Raw genomic sequence first — 24,403 nt, 5'->3', positions numbered from 1 at the left:
GGTGTGGTTTTGGTCCGGTGCTTCTCTGAAACTTCTGTGCAATTCAGAAGTAGCTTTGAGGAAACAGTGACTTCCATGTTACACGATGAGGACAGTAAGAGTTCTGTCCCAGTGTTCCATTATACACAGTAGGAAAATCCTCATCTGTGCAATCCTTTCTGGAGCCATCCATAACACTCCTGACACATTTTCTTGAAGCTTTACTGTGTATTTTAGCAACTTACTCAGAGATGCAGCCCCTTGAAGGACCTCAACAGCCCCAACACATTGTGGATAACACCCATCCCATAAGAGATGAGGAAGCTCAGGGGGGACCATCCCGCTCTCTACAACTCCCTGAAAGTAGGTTGTAGCCAGGTGGGAGTCAGGCTCTGCTCCCGGGCAGTAAGTGACAAGACAAGAGGACATAGTCTTAAGCTGCACCGGGGCAGGTTCAGGTTGGGCATCAGGAGGAATTTCTTCACAGAAACGGTGCTCAGACTTTGGAAGGGGCTGCCCAGGGAGGTGGCGGAGCCGCTGCCCCGGAGGTGTTCAAGGAAAGACTGAACGTGTCACTCAGTGCCATGGTCTGGTTGACACCGTGGTGTTCGGCCATAGGTTGGGCTCGGTGACCTCCCAGGTCTATCCAACTTAACTGATTCCGTGATCTGTGAAAACAGCCCCCATGCGCAGGGCCGGTGTCAGCCGCTAGGTACGGCAGCAGCACACGGTACTGGGGGAGAGCACCGGCCCTCGGCCCCAGCAGTGCCCGCCAACGCAGCGGGACCTTCGGGGCCTTTTCCATTCCTCCGTTATGTGGTACGTTACTTTCTGGACACCGAACCCCGCACATTTATTTATTGATTTATTATTTGCATTTATTTCGCTCCCTTTCACAGCGCGGGGCCCATTCCCACACGGCACCCGGAGCCCGGCCCGGCCCGGCCCTTTTCCCGCTTCCTCCCGCCGCCGCCGCGGCGCGCGCGCGGCCCCGCCCCTCGCGCACATCCGGGTCCCGGCGCTGGCCCCGCCGGCCCCGCCGCCGCCGCTCCCGTCCCGCCGCTCCCCCCGGCAAAGTTTCGCTGCAGCAGCAGCAGCGGCGGCCGCGGCCCAGCCGGCGCCTCACGGACACCCGCCCTGGGGAGGCCGCCTGCTCCGCGCCGGGTGGGTCGGGGCGGTGGGATGGGGCGGGGGAGGTTGCGGGCCGCGGGGTCGCGGCGCTGCGAGTCGGGTTCCGGGCGGCGGTGGGTGTGGGGGGGCAGACGGGACGGGCCCTTTGGGAAGCGGGGCCGAGGCCTCGAGCGGGCCCGCAGTGACACGGTGGTCCTGGCGGGGCGGGAGGGGACGGGGAGCGGCCTGTGGGGGAAGGAGCAGCCCCGGGAGGGAGAGGGGAGCGCGGGGCCGCCCGCGGGGCTGCTCGGACACGCGTGGTGCCGGTACAGGAGCGAACATCCCAGTGCTCAGCAGAGGCTTGAGGGAGTGTCTCTTATTTTTTGTTGTTTGGGGTTTTTTGTTTTGGTGGGGTTTTTTTGGTGTGGGTTTTTTTGGGTGTTTTTTTGTTGTTGTTGTTGTTTGCTTGGTTTTTTTATTTTTGTTTTTTTTAAAGACGAGGACTCTCTTAGCTGTAGTCAGGCCTGGCCGAGCGAGGGGAGAGCAACAAACCCGCACGTTTGCAGCCGCTGGTAAAGAGGCGGGAGGCGATGTGAGGGCTCACACACACACAGCTCTCACAAACACACACTTGTCCACCCCGGCCTTTCTCGCGTGCGCCCAGCCCTGACAGCTGCCTGACAACAGATGCACAGCTTCGGTGATTTAGGACAGCAAATTTTTGTCTTCTGCGGGTTGTAAATTTAATAGAGGAAATACGCTCTTGCGGTTAAAAGCACAAGACTGGAAATCAAGTGATCTGTGCTCTGTTCCAGTTGTGGGGTTTCTAATGTGACCTTAAGGTAATTGAATGGTGTTTCACAGGAGAATGAGATAGGGAAGAACTGATTCAGTAGTAGTGTTGAATATATTATTGAATAGGTTCAGTAATAGTTGTTGAATCTTTTGGTAAAATAGGTAAGGATTTAGAAATTCCGTGCAGTGAATCACTTGGACTCGCTGCTTTAACAAAACCTCCAAGGATTAACTGTCAAAATTTGGATCAGCAAAGTTTTGTCTGTCATGGGAAATTAGATTGTCAGTATATGATGGTTTTAGATGAAATCTCTTGCTGGTTTTCATTCCATTGTTACTTTCAGATAATTAACCTTCCATGGGTGGCTTTAAAATACTGAAAACTGAAATGAGCGTTGTTCATTGCATGTGTCAGTTACAGAAGTTCTGCGCAGAATATCCTCCTGGTATTCTGAGGAATCACAGTTTGACTGGAGTAAAGAAGAAGGTGCAAACACTTGCAGTCATGTGCCTGTCCTCATCAAAACCTGTAATGCTTTATGAAGTTGGCAGCTAGTGGTAGTGGAAGTTAATAGAAGCAGCAAATAACTTAATTGAAGATGTTTCACAATTAGTGTGTTGTAACTTTTGAGAGTGCCCTGTCTGTGTTGGATTTAATGTCTTAATCCCTACCGTTTGATAGTGGTTTACTCTTACCTCTGATATTGAAATTTTGTTCACTTGGCCTTGAAATTGCTGCTAAGTGCTTAATGCCACTTCTTTCTGCAAAACAAAACTCCAACAAACCATGTGTTCTCTGGGATACCTGTTTTTTTCTTTTCCTTTCAAACGTGGAGGGCATACATTTGAGATAGGAATTTTCTCTTTTTCTGAAGAGGACTTTCCTAGTGGAAGCCCAGATGGACAATCATGATGGGACTGAGAAATGGAAAAGAAGGAAGAGAGGCTTCCTCAGCATTTCTTTCTCCTCTTGATGACAAAAGATCACAACAGGGTGTGCTGCTGTGTACAGCTGTGGTGGGTGGGGTTGTTTTGTTTTTTTTTTTTTTTTTTTTGGGCTTTGGAGTTTTAACCTCTGATGGAACTTGAGGGAACTGTAATTGTTGACTCTATACTATTTCATACTTGTTAGGAAGTCAGATTTTTATTCTTGCACCTGGAGTGGGTGAACTGTGCAGAGTTTTTATGATCACAGAATATTATTTGAGCTGGAAAAAATTGTTTCCCAAGATGGAATGCTCATGCTCAATTAAGGAACCTTTTGGATTTATTTGAATGTTTTTTGCAAATTATGTTGTGATCTTTAATACTTTGGAGGACACTTTAAATTGCAGAAAACTGCCGTATTTTCTTTATAGATGTCTTAAGAAAATGCTAGGAACTCTTATTGCTCTTGGCTGAATTACATACCTGCAGAAATACTTCTGTGGCAATTCTGTGCAAGTCCCTGTGTCTTCCTTTCCCTCTAGTTAAGGTCTTGTTGATTATTTTAATGTTTGTTTTTTTTTAATTAAAGTATAAGTTTCCTCAAATGTCTGTGTTAGATCTGGTGGAATGACTTTTAATCTGTTAATGTTTCTTTAAAGGTCTTTACACGACTTTTTTAGAAAACAGGTAAGGAGCTCGTGCTCAAAATGAGAAGATTTGTTCTTGTGTGAGCTGAGTGCGCTTGAGATATCTTCATGGCTAACAATAAACAGCTCATTAAAAGCAAGTTGAACAGTAATTTAATGCTTTGGCCGTTATCATTAGTCACAGTGCAAGTTCCTGCACTGCTTTCTGGAAGCCTTTTTAGCCATGTTCCTGTGACCACGTAGAAAAGTTTGGCTGGCACTTGAGCGCGCTTGACCAGCGTGGGTTGGCAAGGTGCAGGACGCTGCTTGCCAAGTCTGTATCCCTACTGACCTACCACCAAGGTTGAGCCTGCCAGCGCTGTCATCCTTGACAGAGGATCTTTGTCAGAGTCCCTGCTACTGATACACCAACTATGAAGTAGTGTCTCTGAATTCTGGGTCAGTGGATGTCACAAACTGACAAATTTAGAATACTTTGCCATTCATTCACTCTGTGCAAGGGGAAAAAAAAGCTTGCTGAATTAGTATTGTCAGTGTTCCCTCCAATCCTGTAGCTTTTGTAAACTTGTCACAGGCTTAATGCAATTCAGTTGGAGTGGAAGCATATACACACACACACATCTTTATTTTTCTTCTTCCTTTAAAGCTTTTTGAGTGTCCTGTTTTCCAGGTTATACTTTTTGTTGCCAACTCATAGTATTTAGAATCTTTAATGAAGGTCTCACACATGAACATCTAAATTTCTGGAAGGCTTTGTCCAGCTTGTTAATTTTTTAGCATACTTTGGGGTTTGTGAAAAGTACAAGATGCCCTTTATTTTCCCATTTTTGTCTCCCAAGTGTAGTACTGAGGTCATTCCTAATCACCCACTTGCTTGTCCACATCCACCAACCTACCAGTGGAGGCATAGGCCTTTGTTTCCATGTTTAGTGAAATGCAGCAGTGCTTTTCTCTGGAATTTTAATTAGGAATGGATTCTACATTGTAGTTATCTGCTTTGGTTGGGGTAGATCTTAAATAACCTTAAAAACAGGAGGCAGTTTCAGGGCTGACTACTGTTGATGGTGGCATTTTCCAGCATAGCACTTCTGTTGGAAAGTGCCAGTTAGCTGAAATAGAAGTGTGAGAAAATGGACACTTCTGAGAAAACACTTAAGGGAGACAGGTTTTGGTTCTAAGATGGAATTTATAATTTTGAGAATTTCTACAAGAGCTGATTGCTCAGTAATTAGAGCAGCTGCAGAGACCAAGGCCATGGGAGCATTGGATGTTTTTTTGTTGTAAATGTGGATGCTTTAAGAAATAGTTAGGACTTTTTTAGGCATGGCAAGTTTTTGTGTTTTCTCCCTCCCTCTCCCTTCCCCTGTATCACACTTAAACTTAAGTTTTACCATGATGCAAAGCAAATTCAAAACTGTTCTTTGATTATAATTTTTCTGGGCTTTTGTTGGCATCAGATGGAAGTGAGGGTGCTTTGGAAGTGCAGTGGAGCTCTCTTAGAGATCTTAGGTATCTCTTTGTCTGGACCTCTTTTGTGATATAAATCATTATCACTGGTATTATTTTTTGACAGTAGTTTTTGAAAAAACTTTAAGAAGAAACAAAAGCGTCACATTGCTATCTGAGCTGTATCTTCCATGTACATTGTATTACTTGCTGCTTGTGCTTGGCCTCAGAGTTTGTTAGGTTTCTTGTAAGAGAGTGCTGGTTAAATACTTCTCAGCTGACAGAGCTAAATGCTTCGGCATTTTTTTAAGCTGTGTTAGATGGTGTACAGATGGGAAATTAAAAGCAAAAGTATTGTGTGAGAAAGCCCTGTCTGCAATTGTCAGTAGGTTTTTCTGTTCAGAGGACAGTCACGGTTAGTAAAAGTTTTAAAGATACCAGACAGTTCTTTTCTGTTCTTGTTTACATATATTATCAGTTAGATTATATTGCCTTGCAAGGCGTGTTTGAAGCAAGAAGTCTAGTGCTAGTCTGAAAGCACTTGCCAACTTGGTCAACTGGATGTACATTTGTAATGCAAGCCCAGTTCTGATGAAAATACCACAAGTTCCTTTTTGATATCCTTTATAAAATCTCTTTCATCCTTTACTTAAGGGAAAAAGGGCAAAAGAAGTTTTTTCATTGGTGGTATTCTTTGTGTGAGATGTTGCACAGGGTAATTGAAGAAAAATCCTTTCTGTGGAGAGGCTGTGGCGGTGGTCTGCAGCATGCAGGCCCTTCAAGTTTATTAAACAAGTTTTTTAACCACTGTGTCATCTTAGGATTTTGTTTATGCTTGATGTGTACGAAGAAATTGTGGAGCTAACATTTCTCCTGTATTCTCAAGAAAAGACTAAAGTGTGCCATTGCATAGGACTGAATGCTGAGCTGCAATGTAAGCTGTAGACTTGGGAAAATGATAATAAAACCCAAGCACAATCCTGCACAGTTCTTGTCAGGAAATTTATAAGGAAAGAAGGATTTCAATGAAACCAGGTGAAATTGATGCGTGAGGTTGTTGTTTTAAAGAAAGTATTGATCTGTGTAAATAGCATAATACACTGTAATATACTGCAGTAGAGTTTCTGAGCTTTCTGTATGAGTATGTATGTTAATGTGTGTATGGAGTCAAAAAACCTGAGCATTTCTGAGTCTGAAGGGCAATAAAGTTAAGCACAAGAGCTGACTGCAGAACAGCTTTAACTGCAGATCTGCAGCAGCTCTAATGAACTCCCAGTTGTGCTGCTGGTTATAAGTGGTGCTTTGTTTATTGTATGAAGTTGAGTCTCAAAACAGCTTCTAATCATCAGCAGTGAAGTTTCTTGTTTCAGATTGGGTATGATGCTACAGGAGGCTTCCTGAATTTGTGAAGAAGTAAATTAGTGGGAAGAGAGTAGTCCTTGTACATTTGAACCCAGGCTTAATACTGGCAATAGGAAAGGATGAGGGACATTGCTTTTCTCATTTTAAAATGATTTTACCCATTTTATTCTTGTGCTTGTGAAAGCGTCATTCATTGCCCTGCTGCTTGGGATGATGGTTTGCTGAGTTAATGGTACTTCAAACCTAGATTTTGCAGGTGGAAAATTAGTTTGGAATCAGTGAGAGAACACGTTACATACAAAATGCATCTCATGAAAATGGATACACCATATGTAATGTTACATTTTCTGTTCTGCAGTGACTCTTGCTCAGGGCCTTTTAGCCAGGAGATTCCTTGGTATGGCATGAAATGAACCTACTGAACTTGCCAGTTTAAGGCAGTAGGCTAAGAAAATTTCACAAGAACTGCTAAAAGGAAGTTAAGTTGCTCAGTATTTGTGATGGCAGATGGAAGGTGGTAGATTTCTTCCATCTTCTTAAATGAAATGTAAGTTCTCTTGTTGGCCAACTGTGTTTATATCTGTCTGGCTGGCTGAAGTATTACGGAGGGGATTCAAACAATGGACCTGTTCACCCAGCTAGTTTCCTTCCATTTGCTGTAGTCATTAACAAGAACTTTAAAAATATAAATAATGCGTGCCCCAAAGTCTAATTTTGATACAGTGACTACTTCCTTTTATACTTGCCCATTAAAAGCCCCCTCATGCTACTCCATGTAATTCATTACACTCACTCCTTAAAGAATGTTTGTAACTGGTTTTTTTTAATGTAATAGCATGGTTTTCAGTTGATTTTCTCTTGTAACTCACCTGAAAAGTTATTTAATAAAAGAGGGTAATGCATAATAGACCCTCTGCCTCTTAAGGAAATTTAAGTAAGCCTTTTTTTCCCATGAAAGTTGTTACCAGCTGTGTCTAGAGGTGTAGCAATACGAGTAATTTGTGCACCACTGAATGAAAATGTGACTCTTTAAAGCATTTGTTTTTGTATTCAAAGCTCAGTGATGCTCTGTGGTACTGCAATCACAGCTCATAACTTGTGCTTTTAAGCCTCAGAAGAAATTGATTGTAAGTACAGATGATCTGGGGAAGCTGTTCCTGGCAGATGTCATGATTACTTAGAAACCTTTTGCAAATTAAATGTTGAAATTACAGCAAATGCAAGTAAATGTTCTAAATGTGGTTTATGCCACACATTCAGAAATCTAAAAACCCTACATGAATTACAGTTTCTACATGGAAATGTTTGGTTTCTACATAAATACCTGAACCTACTCCTTTGTGGTCTTAAATAGCTCACGAAGCGAGCTCATGATTCATGAAGCTTTTTAATTCTACCTTGTTTTCTTAGGAAAAGGCAAAATCTGTAAACCTTCAGTGTTTTGCCTTCCAAAATGAACTTCTGGAAGGTATGTAATGAGATAAATTCAATGTCATTTGTACTTCTCAAAGCCTATTAGTATTTTGTTGTAGTTTCTTTCTTGCCCTTGATTTTTTTGAACCGGTTAAAATACACTTCTACTGAAGAGTCTTGAAAGCCTCATGGGTGGCCAGAATGGAGTTACAGTAAATGGTATTAAGGTTTTAAACTTCAACAGTCTCATTTTTCAGTGGTTATAGTTACAAGCATGTACGTGGAAACTTTTTTTGAAGACGTTGAAGCAGTTTTGATCAGATCTGTTCTGATGCTTCTAAAATACTTGTTTTACCAGGCTTTGCTTTTGTTCATGGGCCCTCACACAAATATGAAGTTTTTAGTGTTGCCATTACTTCAAGCACATTAGTTCTAAAATGAGAGTTTATAGGACAGTAATTTATCATAATTCCCTTGATGCTTTCCCTAAAAATACCAGTTACTGCAAAATATCTTCTTAGTAGAACTGTTCCAGCTTCCTTTTCTTTTAGTGAGTTTGTTTATTCCATGAGCATACTTGCAGGTAAATGATGTTGAAGTTATATAAAACCAATAAAATATCTTCCCTAGTATGGGTGCATTATGTTCAAAATACTAAAAAACAAAACAAAATTTTACATGATCATAGCATAGAATTGTAGATCTTTAAATTTTGTTTCTTAATATGGATGGGGCTCCTGCAATGGGATAGATCAGGGGACATTTCTGAAGATCTCCTTTGAGCTCAGCTTAACTAGAGGAATTTCCAGGGCATCTTCTGCCTTGATGTTGCTTAAGGTTCTTTGAAAGCACAGCTGAGAAACAAAAATAGGACGTTTTAATTGTCTTCTGGTCTGAGATTCTAGGTGGGTTCATTTCCTTTTCTAGGGGTGTGAGCAGTTGCTGATCTTGCAGCTATTGAATGTATGCAAGGCTTGAAAGTAAGTTAGCTGCAACTATAAACAGCTTTTACTTTTTAAAACAGTAAACTTTTATCCTCAGTAAAAGAAAAAATTCAGTCTGAGTTCCTGGCCAAGTTTATCTCCCTTTATGTATTTCCTGTTACTTTGAAAGGTGCAAAGGTTCTCATGTGTAATACTCCTAGGGAACTAAATTAGTCTTAAAGTGCAGACATGGTGATATTTCTGAAAAAAAAAAAAAAAAGGTGATATGTAGTTATTTGAGTTTTTTTCTTTAGTTTTTTCTCAGTACCTTCTAGGGAGTGGCTGAAGCAGTGGAAGACTTATATTCTCTTAATTTCTTTTTTTCCATATTTTTTATGAGAGCTCTAGGAAGAAAGACCTTCAAACAGTTTTACTGTTTGTTTTGCTTTTCCGATTTTTTTTTTTATATTACTGAAACAAAGCTGAATAATCAAAGAGGTACCAATGGGATTAAGCTACTGTGTGAAATGAATGGATTTTTTCCTGTAAAGGAACACCAAGTGTCCTTGGGTTTGTTCCCTGCTTTCCTCACCCTCTAACGCCACAGTAGAAAATGTAGGATGGTTCCATGCAGGACATAAATGCCTTGCGTAGGGATGTTTGCTGTAGCTTTGGTTGATGGTACTTAGTACCCGGTTCTGTTACATAAAAGTATCTGTCCAAGTGCCTGAGTGAGCCTGTAAATGTGCCCAGACACTTAAAAAGCCTTATCAGATGACTTTTAGTTTATCAAAGATGGGAGAAAAAAAGATCTTGATTAAAGGTAGCAATCTAAGAGAACCAGCACAGAGATATTTAACATCTTGCTTCCTCCCCCCCACCCCCCCTTTTTTTTCTCTTATGTGCAGATTTGGTGTCTTGGGCTAGGGTAGGTGTTCTAATTCACCGTGGTTTATCAAAAGTGGAGAGACAATGTTGTTTGGCAGTCTCTGTAGCAAGAGAGGAAGCATCTTTTGTTATTGACATCCTTTCTCTTAGCTCTGCTCTTGCTTTTTGCCAGCTGCTCATTGTCTATACTTGCTTATTTAGTATTCACAAGGGATTTTACAAGTTCTTATCAGTTCGTTGCCACAGCACATCATTTCCTCTTGTCATCGGTACTCCTTAAATTGCTGGGGGGAGGATTTGCATTAGGGCTGGTGAGTGGTAAAACACCATTCATGAGGGAGTTGTTCTGCTCCTCTCCTTTCTGAGACAGTTTGTAGTAAAGGTCACATTTCTAGTGGTTATTCCACCATGTCTTTTCCCCCCTTCTTTTTTCTGGGGAGAAGAAAACAGGTTGTTTTTTTTTTTGCCAAGGCTAAAAATATCCAGCACTTCAGATATTCTTAAAAGATACAAGGAAGTGCAGCATAAAATTAGCTACAGCTAAAAAAAGGTTGACCATCTTTCTGAGTGGTTGGAGAAGGTTTAGTTTGTGCTTTGTATTGGGTTTTTCTTTTAACTGTGCTTTGTTTTCTTTATCTGCAGTTTCTTCCTAATTTTTTTTTAATACTCTCGAAAACATGGGGTAACTAATTAGAGCTCTAGAAAAAGCAGATGCTTTAGGAATTTTTCATTTTTGGAAATAAGGATCCATTTGAGAAGCTGAGTATTTCCGTGCAGTACTGGCTTTGGAACTGGTGTTTCCACTCTGCCTCTTCCCTGTTTCTTCATGGCAAGTTTAGTCTGCTAATGCAGCACCATGACAGGGATATATTATTAGTTTTAAAGCATATTCCTCAAGCCTGTCTTCTGAGAGAAAGTCGTCAGTTTAAGGAATATTAACGGGAACTGTGCTGTCCCTATCATCCCTTAATGGTCCCTTTTCCCATTAATCAGTAGTGCAAGCTTTGAGGACTGATCACTTTTTTGGGGCGAGGTCATAGTACTTCTGGGATTTTGTTTTGAAACAAAATCAGGTGCAATGCTAGGGTTGAAACAGTAAGTCTTTTAATATCTGCCTTTTTGTTTTACCACAGCCTTTGCTTGTTTGCTAATTCCTTGTTAAATTACCTTTTTACTAGAACTAAATTGGAGGCATCGATCATCATTTTTGATGTGAAGACTTCATCACTGACCATCTCTATGTTCCTTTGTCATCCTCCAGGAAATAATACAGCTCATCAGTTGCAATAACTGCTTTGGGTATACACTGACACTTACTTGGAAAAAACCAAATAAACAAAAAAAACCCTACAGACAAAACCCAACAAACTTTTTGAAGACTTGTGTCAAATGACGTCAATGGCCAGTTTGTTCTCCTTTACTAGCCCAGCTGTAAAGCGTCTGTTGGGCTGGAAACAAGGAGATGAAGAGGAAAAATGGGCAGAAAAAGCTGTTGATGCCTTGGTAAAAAAGCTGAAAAAGAAAAAAGGTGCTATGGAAGAACTGGAGAAAGCCTTGAGCAGTCCAGGACAGCCCAGCAAGTGCGTTACTATTCCCCGCTCTTTAGATGGACGGCTCCAGGTTTCTCACAGAAAAGGCCTTCCCCATGTGATTTACTGTCGCGTGTGGCGCTGGCCGGATCTACAAAGCCATCATGAGCTGAAGCCATTGGATATTTGTGAATTTCCTTTTGGATCCAAACAAAAGGAAGTCTGCATTAATCCATACCACTACAAGAGGGTGGAGAGCCCAGGTATGTTTGAAAGTTACTGTCCTAAAAACTGAACAGAATCTTTAGCAACCACTTACTATTCACTCCATTCTCCTCCTCCTCTGGTACTGTACAACCAATTAAAAGTGGTGTATGAGCAGTTTGGGAGAGGAATGTTCAAAGTGTACATTACTGGTGGGGTTTGGGGGAGGTGTGTTGTCCATTTGGTACCAGCTGTTTTCTTTGGGATTAATCACCTTTTTCCCACAGACCTCTTAAGTCTGCTGCCCTTAAAGTTAGTAGCAAAGTTCTAATTTGTCGTAAAACAGAAAGCAGTGATGTGTTCTTTCAGTTTCTTTGAGAAACTTGTTTCAAAATCTCAGTCCTTGCAAGGAGGTTGGTGGCTGCCTTTCAGGGGCTTGCTACTTAATCAATGTGTGACATGAATTGAGGAGATGGAGAAAAAATAAAATGAATAAAATTCTAGGATGATAGAGTTCCCCACATGACTTCCAGTTAGGAGACAGCAGAGATTAATGGAACCAAGAGACATGATCAGTTAGAGCAAGGTATGTGTCAAATGTGTGTCAGGTAATGAGCCTGCTGGTAAAGTGTGCTGCCGTGGGAAAAATTGAGGAGGGTTGGGATTGGGTGGAAGAGATGAAGAGTGTTGCTCCGGACAGTGGTGAGAAGTTGCTTCCCTTGCTCGCCAAAGTGGTTGTAACTCTGCGGCAGCCAGCTGTAGTGCTCAAGTGCACTGCTGCAGCACTGGAATTCCAGACTCCACCAGTCCTGAAGTTAAAACTCCAGCTTAGCTATAGCTTTATATGGCAATACAGATTTTGTTTGTCTTCAGTGGAAAGGACAATCTGTAACTGTATAGTTTGACTGTAGTAATGGGGACTGTATTTCTGTTTTCTCTGATTTGCTAACGTATGCAGGCAGTGAGTTTTACACTTCTGCGTCAGTATTTCAGTATGTGCCAGACTGGTTTGGTTTATTATTTTTTAAAAAAGGTGATCTTTGAGTTGCCTGAAATGTGTGTGTTTTTGTGATTTTTGCAAGGGTAAAGTTTGAGTCTTCCATCATGCATGATGTAAAAAAATAAAGGAGAGAGGATGGAGTAAAGGCATGCCAGATTCATCCCCTGCTCCTTTTCCTACCCCAGCTACTGTTGAAATTATCATGATGAGCAGAATAACGCATTATTTGTATCTCTTACCTTGTATCTCAGTTTTTAACCTAAATGTATCTGGCTTTTGTTTGTTTTTTGCAGTTCTACCTCCAGTGTTAGTGCCTAGACATAGTGAATTCAACCCCCAGCACAGTCTGCTAGTTCAGTTCAGGAACCTCAGCCACAACGAGCCCCACATGCCACACAACGCGACATTTCCCGACTCCTTCCAGCAGCCCAACAGCACTCCCTTCTCCATCTCTCCAAACAGCCCCTACCCCCCTTCTCCAGCCAGCAGCACTTACCCAAGCTCCCCAGCCAGCTCTGGGCCATCAAGTCCCTTTCAGCTACCAGGTGAGCACAGCCTGAACATCAGTTTAATAAAAATAATTGAGATGTCACATGTTGTTGTGACCTATGATCTCAGGAATTCATTATATTTGCAATAAATGGCTTTTTCATTTGTATTGTATGGGATTTTCTTCCTAGTTTTGTCACTGGTCAGAGTTAATTGTTACAGTTTTATTTTTCCAAATGTTTTTTGTCATGGATGTAATACTGGTGAGTTATTTTGCATGGCTTCACTATAGAATAACTAATCCATATTTAGAAGAATATTTAGCAATGAAAAGAAAGCAAAGGCAGGCTGCTGAACAGGAAGTTTATTGATGTCTTTCACTGAATAAAAACAATTAAAATACGGTTTTTAACTGGAAAAAAGTAACATTTTTGTAGGGAACAGATCAGATTAAACTGATTCTGTTTAACTGAGTTGGAAAAGACAGAAAAAACAATTGATGCAGACAAAGGAAAGAAGTCTTACTGATTCTGTCTGATTATTGGAGTGGTTTATAAAGCCAAGAATTTAACAGATTAAAGATTTTATTTTTCCACTAGCTCAGTGGCCTAATCTTTGTTCTTTCTGGTTGCTCAGTTCCCCAGGAAGTGTCCCAGTCAGTGGGTATCCCTGTGGGCCAAGTGCTGGGATCTCTGGAGTATATGCATTTGTGGGGCATAGTGGGGTGTTGACACACTGAGTGCTGTGCTGATGGAAGAAAACAGATCCACTCTTTGTAATGAACTCAGCCTGCAGAAGCAGAAAAAAAAATAACTGTTCTAAGCCTTTGTTATACTAAGCAAATAGTTATTTCTTCTACTGCTTTATTTTTGAACATGGAGAAGAGGGTAGGCAAGAAAGCTTATGTTCGTGTGGCAAAAAGAGGGAAGCAGAGTCATCTTGCCCAAATGCAGGAGTGCAGGTATTAAAGAAAAAAAGGCAGAAAGAAAAGAAGTGCATCTCATATTTTTTTCAAGTTTCCAATCTTGTTATTGGTCCCATAGGTAAAAGTTCAGCTGTTGAAGGAGTTTACTGTGAAGACAGCTGGCTGTGTTCAGATTTCTTTGAAAATGAGTCCAATTTTTTTAGCATCTCTGGTTGGGGAATGTTTTTGTGGGTTTACAGCTGTAGAATGTATAAATTACATACTCTAAATTGTTGAGGTTTATTCTTACTTTTTCATGTTTGTAGCTGATACTCCACCTCCTGCATATATGCCCCCTGATGAGCAAATGGGGCAGGATAATTCACAGTCTATGGACACAAGCAATACAATGATCCCTCAAATCATGCCAAATATATCTACCAGAGGTAAGTTGTGTGGTCTGGTGTAGAATGACATAGTTTGGCTTCTTGCAACTCATGACCAAACTGAATGAATAACTTCAAATGGGCCAGTAAATCTTGCTGATAGGTGGAAGCAGTTCAAACTGGGGCTGTAAGAGACAAAATGGAGAAATAAAACTTGCCTTGCTTATTTTAATTTTCATCTTTTGCATTTAAAGCCTCAGGTGCATAGTGTGGCTTACAGTGAGTTGGACTTTTTAATTTCTTTTCTGCTACCTTTGTCTGTTGCTGGAATAATATTTGCACAAAGGCTCTGAAAATTGAGTCCCAAAGTACCAGTTATAACGGATCTTTTAAAAGTGGACAGAAGAGGTGCATTTTACTGGCTATCACAGTAGTCTTATGTGTGTGTGTAAGGTTGTTTTTGTTTAATAGCAGGCTTAAAATTGGAAAATAATCATAAAATCAACAGGTAAGCTAAAATCCATGAAGGTCAAAATAATTAAGATTATAATCAGGACACTTCTTGCCCATCATAACTGTTTACTAAGATTTTACTTAGCTGATGGTGTTTTGGAAGGTCTGCTTGACAGTTTTAGATTTAATATTTTAACACTTATGTAAACTATTACTTCCATTTGCTTTTCAGATGTTCAGCCCGTTGCCTATGAAGAACCCAAACACTGGTGTTCCATTGTGTATTATGAATTAAATAATCGTGTTGGGGAGGCTTTCCATGCATCTTCCACAAGTGTCTTAGTAGATGGGTTTACAGATCCCTCCAATAACAAAAACAGGTTCTGCTTAGGTTTGCTCTCCAACGTTAATCGCAACTCAACGATCGAGAACACTCGACGGCACATTGGCAAAGGTAAAACTGAGTTGTCTTACTCATGAGTGAGAAACCAAGTCCTTGGTTTTATTTCAGCTTCTCTGTACTGCAGCAGTGATTATTCTCAGATGAGAATGCTAGAGGTAATCTGAGATGTGATACATTATCCACCTCTCCAGTATCAGAAAACAACTTACTTAGGCATAGTTTGATTCTAAGTAGTCAGGAATTGCATACATTTTTCTTTGTCACTAATTAAAAAGACTAAGTATTACCCCTTCCTTACCAAACTAGATTGTCACTGGGGCTTGCTTGTTAGGGTGAATAATGTGTAGAATTCTGTGTTTCAGCACCAAGAAACATTGCAGGATATGCCATGATACTCTACATTGTATCTATTTCTTAAATCAAATTCTTCATGCATCTTTACAGTATGTCAAAGATTTTTTTTGTTTGTTTTGTTGTTGTAAGGTATTACCTGCTGTCTACAGTATGTTCAAATATCTTGGTGAGTTGGCAGCAGGACTTTGAAGTGCTAATGCAAAATTGCAAGGGCTCATTTGTCGGAGTGAATCCATGGGGCGTGGATGTGTGTGGGAGGGATTCCTGGAGACAGCAGGTTTTGCAAGATCTTCTAGTTTTCCTTTACTGTTTTGGCTGATAGCACATAGAGATGCACAGTTTTCTTCTTTGATGGAATGTGCCTGGATTATCTTAAGTTGTAGAACGCTTTTTCTGAATATCTTTTTTTTTTGTGATTAACTCAGTCCTGAGAAGAGAACCCTGTTTCTCTTGCACATATTTAGAGGCCTTTTTACTACCTAAGAGCATTTGGTGAAGTTGGTCTTCTGATTGATGAAAATCCACCCTGTCACATAACATTATTTTAATTAGAAACTACTATAAATATGACAAAATTTTGCAGATAATCTGGAGACCAGAAGTTCTGTTCGTATCTGTTGGAAACATTAGCTCTGCAATGCAGTTGTCCAAAAAAATTTATTAATAAAATCATGTTATAAAGGGGAACAAGTAATTTGTGGGGTGTGGGTGGTTTGTCAGGTTCTTTTGTTTTGGCTCACCCCTTTTGATGGTATTGGCAGAGAAATCTTGTGCATCTGCCTAAGGTCAGAAGTGTAACCAGAACCATCATCACGTTGTAGAATAGTAATGAACTTTAAAATGTTTGCATCCTAATAGTAATTATTGAACTTAAGCTTTGCTTTATGGTAACTGTATGGTAACTGTTCTGACAACAAGTAAGATTGCTTAGGGATAAAGTACTGTTTATTTATGGCTTATGTTCGAAAGGTCTTGAGGTTTTGCCTCCTTAGAACTACCCAATCCTATTTGCTGAGGTTTTTTACTGTAGCTGGCAAGTGGTGGTCACTGTCTTTTTAAATAAATAGGGCTGTGTTGTGAAAATGCATTCTTGCCCACCCCAGATTCTCTGACAGCTGCTTGTAGTTGTTGAAGCCAATGGTTCCTCTGTAGCCTCCATCCTACCTTAGTCCCAAGTGGGTCTAGCAATGTTCACAACAGTTGCTGCTGTCTGAAAGATTAACTTGCATCTGTTGACTTGCTGCAGCCTCCTCTGGCACACCATGGGATAGTCCATAGTGGATTCTCAGGGTGTTGCAGGGAAGACTTAAACTGAGCTATATCCCAACTATGTAAAATTGGGATGGGGGAAGGAAGGCAGATGTTTCGATGAAGGAGCAGTGAGAACCTGTGTTTGGGTGCTAAAGGGGATGGGCAGCTTCTATATGTTAATTTTTAGTTAGTAATAATGTTGTATGGAGTTTAAAATGTGTGCATAGCTGTACACACACAGATGTGCTAAATCTAGGGACTTTGTTGATGTTACGGTTTGTAAAGCCTGATCGTAATTAAGTTGAGCAACTAATTGGACTTAGTTGTCCTTTGGCTTGGTAAAATGCACTGAAAATCAGAGCAGACTATGGATATAGTTTCTCATTTGTGTCCATCACTGACCCTTCTCCCAGGACACACCTATTTCTGTTGTACTTGGCATAGGCAGAAGCTGCCAGGTGTATAAAATTGGAGTTTTGAAATCCACATAAATTCTATAGGAAAAAGCTTGAAATAGCAGTTGAAATGTGGCAGTAATTTTTTCTTTCTATTCTTTAATTGATCAGAGAAGGACATCTAGTGGCTGGTGTATCATGAGCCTGCTCTGTTGGAAGTGTGTTATAGTGCGAGCAAAAGCTTTTCTGAAAACCTCCTCATGCAGAAATTTACTCTTTTCTTTTTTCTATAAAAATAGAATTTATGACAACTGACTTGAAATCAGAGACAACAAAATAATTTGAAATGTTTTTATCTTTGTTTTCAAGGAGTTCATCTCTACTATGTTGGTGGAGAAGTCTATGCTGAGTGTTTAAGTGATAGCAGCATATTTGTACAGAGCAGAAACTGCAACTACCACCATGGCTTTCATCCAACAACTGTATGCAAGATTCCCAGTGGATGCAGTCTGAAAATTTTTAACAATCAGGAGTTTGCTCAGCTTTTAGCTCAGTCTGTCAACCATGGATTTGAAGCAGTGTATGAGCTCACCAAAATGTGCACCATTCGAATGAGTTTTGTAAAGGTAAATTATTCTGAGGATATTAAAGTTCATTGTGGGTTTGGGTATTTAGCAGTAATTCCATTAGCGCTGTTCTGGCCTCATGTGATTCTTTTCAGTGATAAGTATATTTAAAGTGATTAACTGGGGGAGAGGGAAATCAGTGCAAGAAAGGAAAAGCACAGATTGCTGTATTGAATGTTGGCTGTGTATTCAGTTACTTCAGTATTCAGGACAGGAATTTATTCGTTGTGGTTGCTGTAATTTTGTTAAAGGAGATTTGAGTTCATGCTCTAAATTTGAAGTAGCAAAGTGAATAACAAATCCACTAAAGGAATGTGATTAGAAAACAGCATAATTATTGAAGAAATTTTTTAACTTCTTCAAATTGATTATTAGTTTAAAAAAAACCCTGGTTATGGAAAAAAGACATGATTTGAGTTTATGAAGTCAAGCTGTGCTGTTATTCTCACAGCAGTGTTTTCTGAGCATTGTTTAATCAAGATGTTGTCTGTCTCAGTTTTAGTGTGGAGTCTAAACTTGGGCTTTCCAGGTGTTTTTGCATCTTATCCAAAAGATGTTGGTTTTGTCAGTTATGACAAATAATGCTCGGTTTGAGAGTGCAGAGGAGAGGGAGCAGGAGGTTGAAACAGAAGAGATGTGGCCGTGGCCAGGAGTCATCCTTGAGTCAGCAGTGAACTCCACAGGAGGCTGTGGCATGCGAGACTTAATTCAGGCTTCCAGGTGCAGCTTCCCTCCTGCTCCTTCCCAGCCTCAGGTTCGTTCCTTTAGATCAGTGTTACTAGACTGTGAATTACCTTCAGCTAAGTATCTTGAGATCATGATTTCCAGCTTCTTGTTAGCAGCTATTTTAAAAGACAAGCATCTCCTCAAATTGACTGATACCATTTTGTTCATTTTCTAGGGCTGGGGAGCTGAATATCACCGACAGGATGTCACAAGCACCCCGTGCTGGATAGAAATTCATCTTCATGGGCCCCTCCAGTGGCTGGATAAAGTACTTACACAAATGGGTTCTCCTCTTAATCCCATCTCATCTGTTTCATAGTGCTGAAATTCCATCTTCAGCCTTATTTTTAGTGAACTTATTCTAATTCTAGAGAAACTTCCAGTGGATACTGTGAGCTATATGGAGAATGGATCTTATGATTTAACTTTTTTTTTTTTTAGATCCCTTTGTGACCAATTCAATTGTGTATAGCTAATCAGTTTTACATTTCAAATTGTTCTTGTGATGCTTAAGTGACAGTTGAGCCCTAAGGAAAAAAAATAGTCTATTGAAAATTTCAGAACACTTTCCCTTCTTCCTCTAGAACTTAAACAGACAAATGTCTTAACTGGAAAACCTTTTTGTCCTGTAGGGACAAGAATTAATGAAGACTGACTTCAGAAAATAAATACATATCGTAATTTGGGATTTTTTTTTAATGTTTATGAAATTGTTTGAACATGTGCAGTTACAGCTTGCAAGCTGTATTTTTAGCATAGTGTTTTAACATCTTAAGGTTGACATCTGTCATAAGCAAAATTAGACTTTATTGTGGCTCATTTGCCTCAGATTGAACAATGTGATTTTTTTTTTAAGTGTACACATGAAAAATACTTTTTACAAATATTGGAGTGGTGTAAAAACACTTGTATTTTCTATTGGAAAATGCTATCATAAACACATTGTATATTAATGCAGAATAGCAGTTCTTAGCCTTTTCCCACTTTGGTTTTGTAATATCTCTTTTAACCACCATTTAAAATAGTAATTGATCCAGGGTAAACATCCTGCACGTTTCTGGAGTAGTGGTTCTTGTTTTGCTTTGATTTACACTCATGCCATTTGGATTTGGTTGCCAAGGCTATTTCTTTTTAGGTACCTTTCTCTATTTTAACATAAACACTACTATTTGTAAATGGCAGTGCTTACTACTTTTTGGAAGGAATAAGTTTTTTGTTTTCTTTTTGGTGTTCTAGCTTTTTATTTTACCTGTCTGGAATTGATCTGTCGTAGGCCTTTTTAGTCTCTCAGTAGACGCTATGCAGTATTAGTGATTACACTGTATTTAATTCACTTTCAAGTATGAGTTTGAGTCTCTTTGAAGACTGTGAGTGGCTTAGCAAATGAGTAACTGAATGCAGAAGCTTTTACTTCCAGATCATGTAATTTAATACAGACCTGTTGGTAATGACCAAAAGTAATCACTTCTTTGTAGCCTGCATGAAACAGTGCTCTTGATCCTGTCCCTGATGGCAGGATTCAGTCAGAAGACTTGTAACTGTGGTCGGCATCTTTATGGGATTGAAGGACTATGTTAATATGATGATGGAATTTCTATCTCACATGTAAAGAATCACAGAATGTTAAGGGTTGGAAGGGACCTTGAAGACCTCCCAGTCTCAACCCCCCTTCCATGGGCAGGGACACCTTCCACCAGACCAGGTTACTCAAGGCCTTCTCCAGCCTGGCTTTGAACACTACCAGGGTTGGGGCATCTACAGCCTCTCTGGGCAACCTGTGCCAGTGCCTTACCAGCCTCACAGTAAAGAATTTCTTCTGTATAGCTCAGCTAAATTTGCCCTCTTTCAATTTGGACCTGTTAGTCCATGTCCTGTCACTAGAGTTCCAGACAAAGAGTCCCTCTCCAGCTTCCCTGTAGCCCTTTCAGATACTGGAAGGTTCTTATGAGGTCCCCACTCAACCTTCTTTCTCCAGGATGAACAGCCCCAACTTTCTTAGCCTCTCTTCACAGGGAAGGTGCTCCAGTCCTCTTACCAGCATTGTGACCTCTGGACTTGCTCCAGCACTTCCATTTCCTACATTGAGGGCCCCAGAACTGTGCTCAGCACTGCAGGTGGGGTCTCACCAGAGCAGAGCAGAGGGGGACAATCCCTTCTCTCGCCCTGCTGCCCTTTGGATGCAGCCCAGGATTCCATCAGCTTTCTGGGCTGTGAGTGCTCAGTGCCAGCTCATGGTGAGCTTTCTATCAGCCATCTACCCCCACGTCTTTCTCTGCAGGGCTGCTCTCAGTCAATTCTCTGCCCAACCTCGGTTGTGTAGGGGGTGTCTGGGATTGCTGTGACCCAGGTGTAGGACCTTGCACTTGGCTTTGTTGAACTTCATGCCATTTGCATTTGGCAAACTTTGGTAGAGAATTTAAACACTGTACTAAACAGTAAAATCAATTACATGACATACACGTATTTCCCCCCTTTATATAATAAAAAAGAGGCTGAAAGAAACATTTTAAGATAGTTAGAAATTAATTATATACAAAATTTTGCATGCAGACAGACCCTATTATATTTTTTAACTTCTCACCTTGATTTTTCTCTTTCCTGAACACCTCTTCAGAAAAGGGTTCAGTGTTTGGGGAAGAGGCTGAAAACTCTAATATGCAAATACTTATTAAAAGATCTGTTGCAGTTAATTACTGCAGTCCTGAAACAATGTTTTTTTTAAACAAGTTCTTGTGTCTTCTGTTGAATGACAGTTTCTCCTCAAATGTGGAAATTGTGCATCATATGGTACCTAAGTAACAAATTATCTTAAAGGATTAAAATTGTTTACGTGTCATTAAAATGTTTTTTATGAATTGCCTTAAAGGAATAAACTGTAACACTTCTGCAGAACCTTAATGTACAGGACTTTCTGTATTACTGTTCTGTTTTTTTGTGTTTTGTTTTGTTTTTTTTAAACAGTGTCTCAAGTATGTTTGAAAACAGATGATTGCATCTTCAGGAGAAGGGGAGTAACATTATTTGCCACTTAGCTTTGGGTTCTTCCCTTTCATTCTTTGGAGCTGCAACCCACAGACAGTTCTTTTGATTGAATAAGATGCCAAGTCAGTTGGCCACAGGATCCAGCTTCTATTTTCTTCTTGGGGCCTGACTTTTGTCAAGTTGCTGAATATGTATATTTGACACTACAGAATGTTATATTTCTTGACTTGCTTATGTAATAAATGACATGGCACATTGAATTAAGGAAAGATTGCAGTTGTAGGTACAAGATTTTACTTTATCCAAAATGTTTTTCACCTGGCTTCATCTCTGTTCACTTGTATGCTTATATATGGCCAACTGAATGACTCAAGAATGGGTGCTGAAGTGGCTGTTGTGAGCCAGAGCTGGTGCTTAGTGCTGGTATTGTGGTTAGATTGGCTACCCGTGCACTGAACCATAATTTCTGCAATAATATCCAGTTAACCCACTTCTGATGCTGTCATTAAGTACTGAAGTGCTCTGGCATTTTTCTGCTTGTGTGCATATTCTGGAACTGTAATAGATGCAGTGCTGGGATATCCTTGTGGCTGCTGGTTTTGGCAGGGCAGGCTTGCAGGAGTGAACCCAGTAAGATTTGTCTGCGTTCTACTTCTCTGTTCTTTCATAGTAGGGCGTTTTGGGAGCTTTTTGCGTAGCAGATTTTGTGTGCTACTGGTTCATGGTGTTCCTGACCCTGTTTTGTTCATCTGTGCTGCTGATACAAAATTCAGATATGGGCACACGGATGGATTGGATGGGAAGTTGTTAGATGCCAACGATGTGTAAAGTGTAGTGAGAGCAGGGAGTGCTGTTCCTGGTACAGCACATTGTGCAGAATTCACTTCTTGGTCTAGACAGAGGGATGGAGAAATGAACTCAGCCAGTGGTGTGGTAGTGGCAGATGGGGCCTTTCCAGTGTAGCCCAGCTTAGACTGAATGTTACTTTCAGTAAAAAACTGTTTTGGCTTTTGTAGTGTATTTCCTTCTTTCTGGGCATCTTTCTGCTTTGCACCAACCCCAGCACTGACTGACAGCTTTGGCAATACCAGCAGAGAGCCTGGAGCAGGCTTGTACTTGAGCCTTTCTTGGGATTGCTTTTATGGTGACTGAGGGAAGACAGCAGCTTGGCTGTTGCTCCTTAGACACCTGGGTCTTGCTGGCAGTCAGTCAGTGCCTTGTGTATCACACTCATTTAACTGCATTAGGCATGAACTGCATGTCCATGAAGGGTTGACAGTGGGTTATAGATTCTACAGGACCAAAATAAAACCTTCCAGTACGACTGACCGATGAGAGACAAATCTGACAGAACAGCCCAACAGGCAAAAGAATGATGAAACAGCCCAGGTGTTACGATTCAGGATAGAACTGTTTAAAATACTGGGATTCTTTTTGGTTTTGCTTGGAAGCAATGATTTTTTTCCCCCCCACAGTATTAAAATATGAAAGTTGTCAATTCTTGGGTGTTAGATTAACTTGGGATTCTTGCAGTATAACTCTGGAGGAAATTAAAATGTGTCAGGCTTCTTCACTAGTCTGAAATAATAACTTTTTCAGGATATTGTTTTACTTGCTCAAAGTGTTGCTAGTGATGGTTTCTGGAAAAGCAAACAAACAAAAACCAAAAATGAAAGCAAAACATTTTCTAAATGTTTTGCTTCAAATGACAAACATGTGACTAACTTTCTTCTGTAGTTGTGAAGTTTCTGTTGAGGAAGGTTTCCCATTCTGAATTCAAATCAATAGACCAAACGATCAGATTACAACATAATGTTGCTTTCTTGTGCTGCTCCATAAACCTGCTTCTGTGTTTGTTGCAAGCATAACCTTTATGCTTTTGTTTACATTGTAGGAAACACAGTTCTAGCAATGACGTTTTTTCATTTAACTCTAAATATCTTTTTATTTTGTTAATTTTAAAATTACTAGGTTTTGCTATGTTATGTTTTAAAAGATATTTTTTGCATACTGCTGCTCATATTTCAATAAACAAAACAAAAACCACACAGATTCTTCTGATTTCCTTCTGTAACTCTGTGTCTCAAGTATTTGTTTACGAGGGTTAATTTGTCACATGTAACTTGCTGCTGATGCCTCTCCATGTCCATATTCCTCCTCGTGCAAAGGTGATTCTCTCATTCTAAAAATACTTTTCTGTGGCTTTTTGGTGACATAGAAGCTGCTGTGCTCTCAGAAGCAGAGACTTAAATTATTTCATTCTTTTAAAGAGTTCTTTTTTCTTGCAGAATGCAGCCAGCCAAAATGGTATCATTTTGATAGTACAGAAATACTTCAATTGGTAGTATGAAGAATTGTTTATCTATAAGACTGTAGCAATCTGATTACTGTTGGGAGTGGTTGGGGTTTTTTTTTACCATTGTGGCCAACCATAACATTTTGAAACAATTCATCATGTCTGAATGTGTCGAGCTTTGAACTGCTGACCAACAGCCTTTCAATGAATTGAAGGCTGCTCAGATATCTCTTGTAACTCAGTGCTCCTGCAACAAAATGTAAATTTAGAAGTTCAGTGAACTTATTTTTAAAGATTGAAGGGAAGAAAACTTTACCCTTGTTTACCAAGATACTGCAGAAATAGAGGTTGAAAAGTGCTGTGCATATGTTAAATCTTTTTTGGACAGAGTGAGTACAAAACCCCTGAATCCCAGTTCTGCAATGACAAATGATTTCTTTAGTATAAAAGTGCAATGAAAATGTTGATACGACTTTATCTTGTCTGGGCTTCCTGCTTTGGGATTTAATTTTACCAGCAGACTGCCACCTACAGTATCACTCTGAAATTCTGTCATTTTCTCAGTCATAAGAGCTTTTTTCCTCTGAATGTGATAATCCAATCACTCAGGTAAAAAATTATTTTTTTAATTAATCTCTTGTTACTGTTTTATATCAGTGTCTCCTCTAGTGTTTTGATGGGTTTGCTTCCAAAACAATGATTGCCATGAAAATCCCCAGGAGATACACTGTAATAGTGTTACACAGATGATACAGTCTAGTTTGTGAGCAAGATCCAGATTAAGTTTCAGTGGCTTACTGGCTTTTCAGAAGCTTTGTGTGCATTTTTTTGAACAGCTTTATAAGTAAAAAGCAAGCAACCAAAATACCTTGATTATTAAAAAAGTTTTAAATAATTTTGTAGAAATGAAGGGGT

The 24,403-nt window shown here is 40.1% G+C and overlaps 1 protein-coding gene across 3 annotated transcripts; it reads left to right on the top strand.

Moving 5' to 3' along the window:
* The first annotated feature begins 1,006 nt into the window (after positions 1-1,006).
* Positions 1,007-23,204, top strand: SMAD5 (SMAD family member 5). Of its 3 annotated transcripts, XM_082291752.1 has the most exons (8): positions 1,094-1,143; positions 3,471-3,498; positions 10,752-11,282; positions 12,517-12,768; positions 13,943-14,062; positions 14,688-14,909; positions 17,228-17,484; positions 18,386-23,204. In XM_082291752.1, the coding sequence occupies exons 3-8, from the start codon at positions 10,880-10,882 to the stop codon at positions 18,527-18,529; spliced, it is 1,398 nt and encodes a 465-aa protein (XP_082147878.1). In that variant the 5' UTR covers positions 1,094-1,143; positions 3,471-3,498; positions 10,752-10,879; the 3' UTR covers positions 18,530-23,204. The 3 variants fall into 3 exon arrangements, with proteins under 3 accessions (XP_082147877.1, XP_082147876.1, XP_082147878.1); XM_082291751.1 differs by lacking the exon at positions 3,471-3,498 and having other exon boundaries at positions 1,007-1,143; XM_082291750.1 differs by lacking the exon at positions 3,471-3,498 and having other exon boundaries at positions 1,015-1,143; positions 10,669-11,282.
* The last annotated feature ends 1,199 nt before the right edge of the window (positions 23,205-24,403 follow it).

Source organism: Coloeus monedula (assembly GCF_965178545.1).
Source record: "Coloeus monedula genome assembly, chromosome: 15".
Lineage (NCBI taxonomy): Eukaryota > Metazoa > Chordata > Aves > Passeriformes > Corvidae > Coloeus > Coloeus monedula.
The sequence above is the reverse complement of the archived record's forward strand: the minus strand, read 5'-3'. Positions and strand labels throughout refer to the sequence as shown.

What these genes read in the sequence shown, in the direction of transcription:
- SMAD5 (XM_082291751.1), top strand. Translation starts at nt 10,880, where the DNA reads ATGACGTCAATGGCCAGTTTGTTCTCCTTTACTAGCCCAGCTGTAAAG. An exon ending in AAGTCCCTTTCAGCTACCAG is followed by an intron (nt 12,769 to 13,942) that starts GTGAGCACAGCC and finishes TCATGTTTGTAG; the next exon opens with CTGATACTCCACCTCCTGCA. An exon ending in TCGACGGCACATTGGCAAAG is followed by an intron (nt 14,910 to 17,227) that starts GTAAAACTGAGT and finishes TTTGTTTTCAAG; the next exon opens with GAGTTCATCTCTACTATGTT.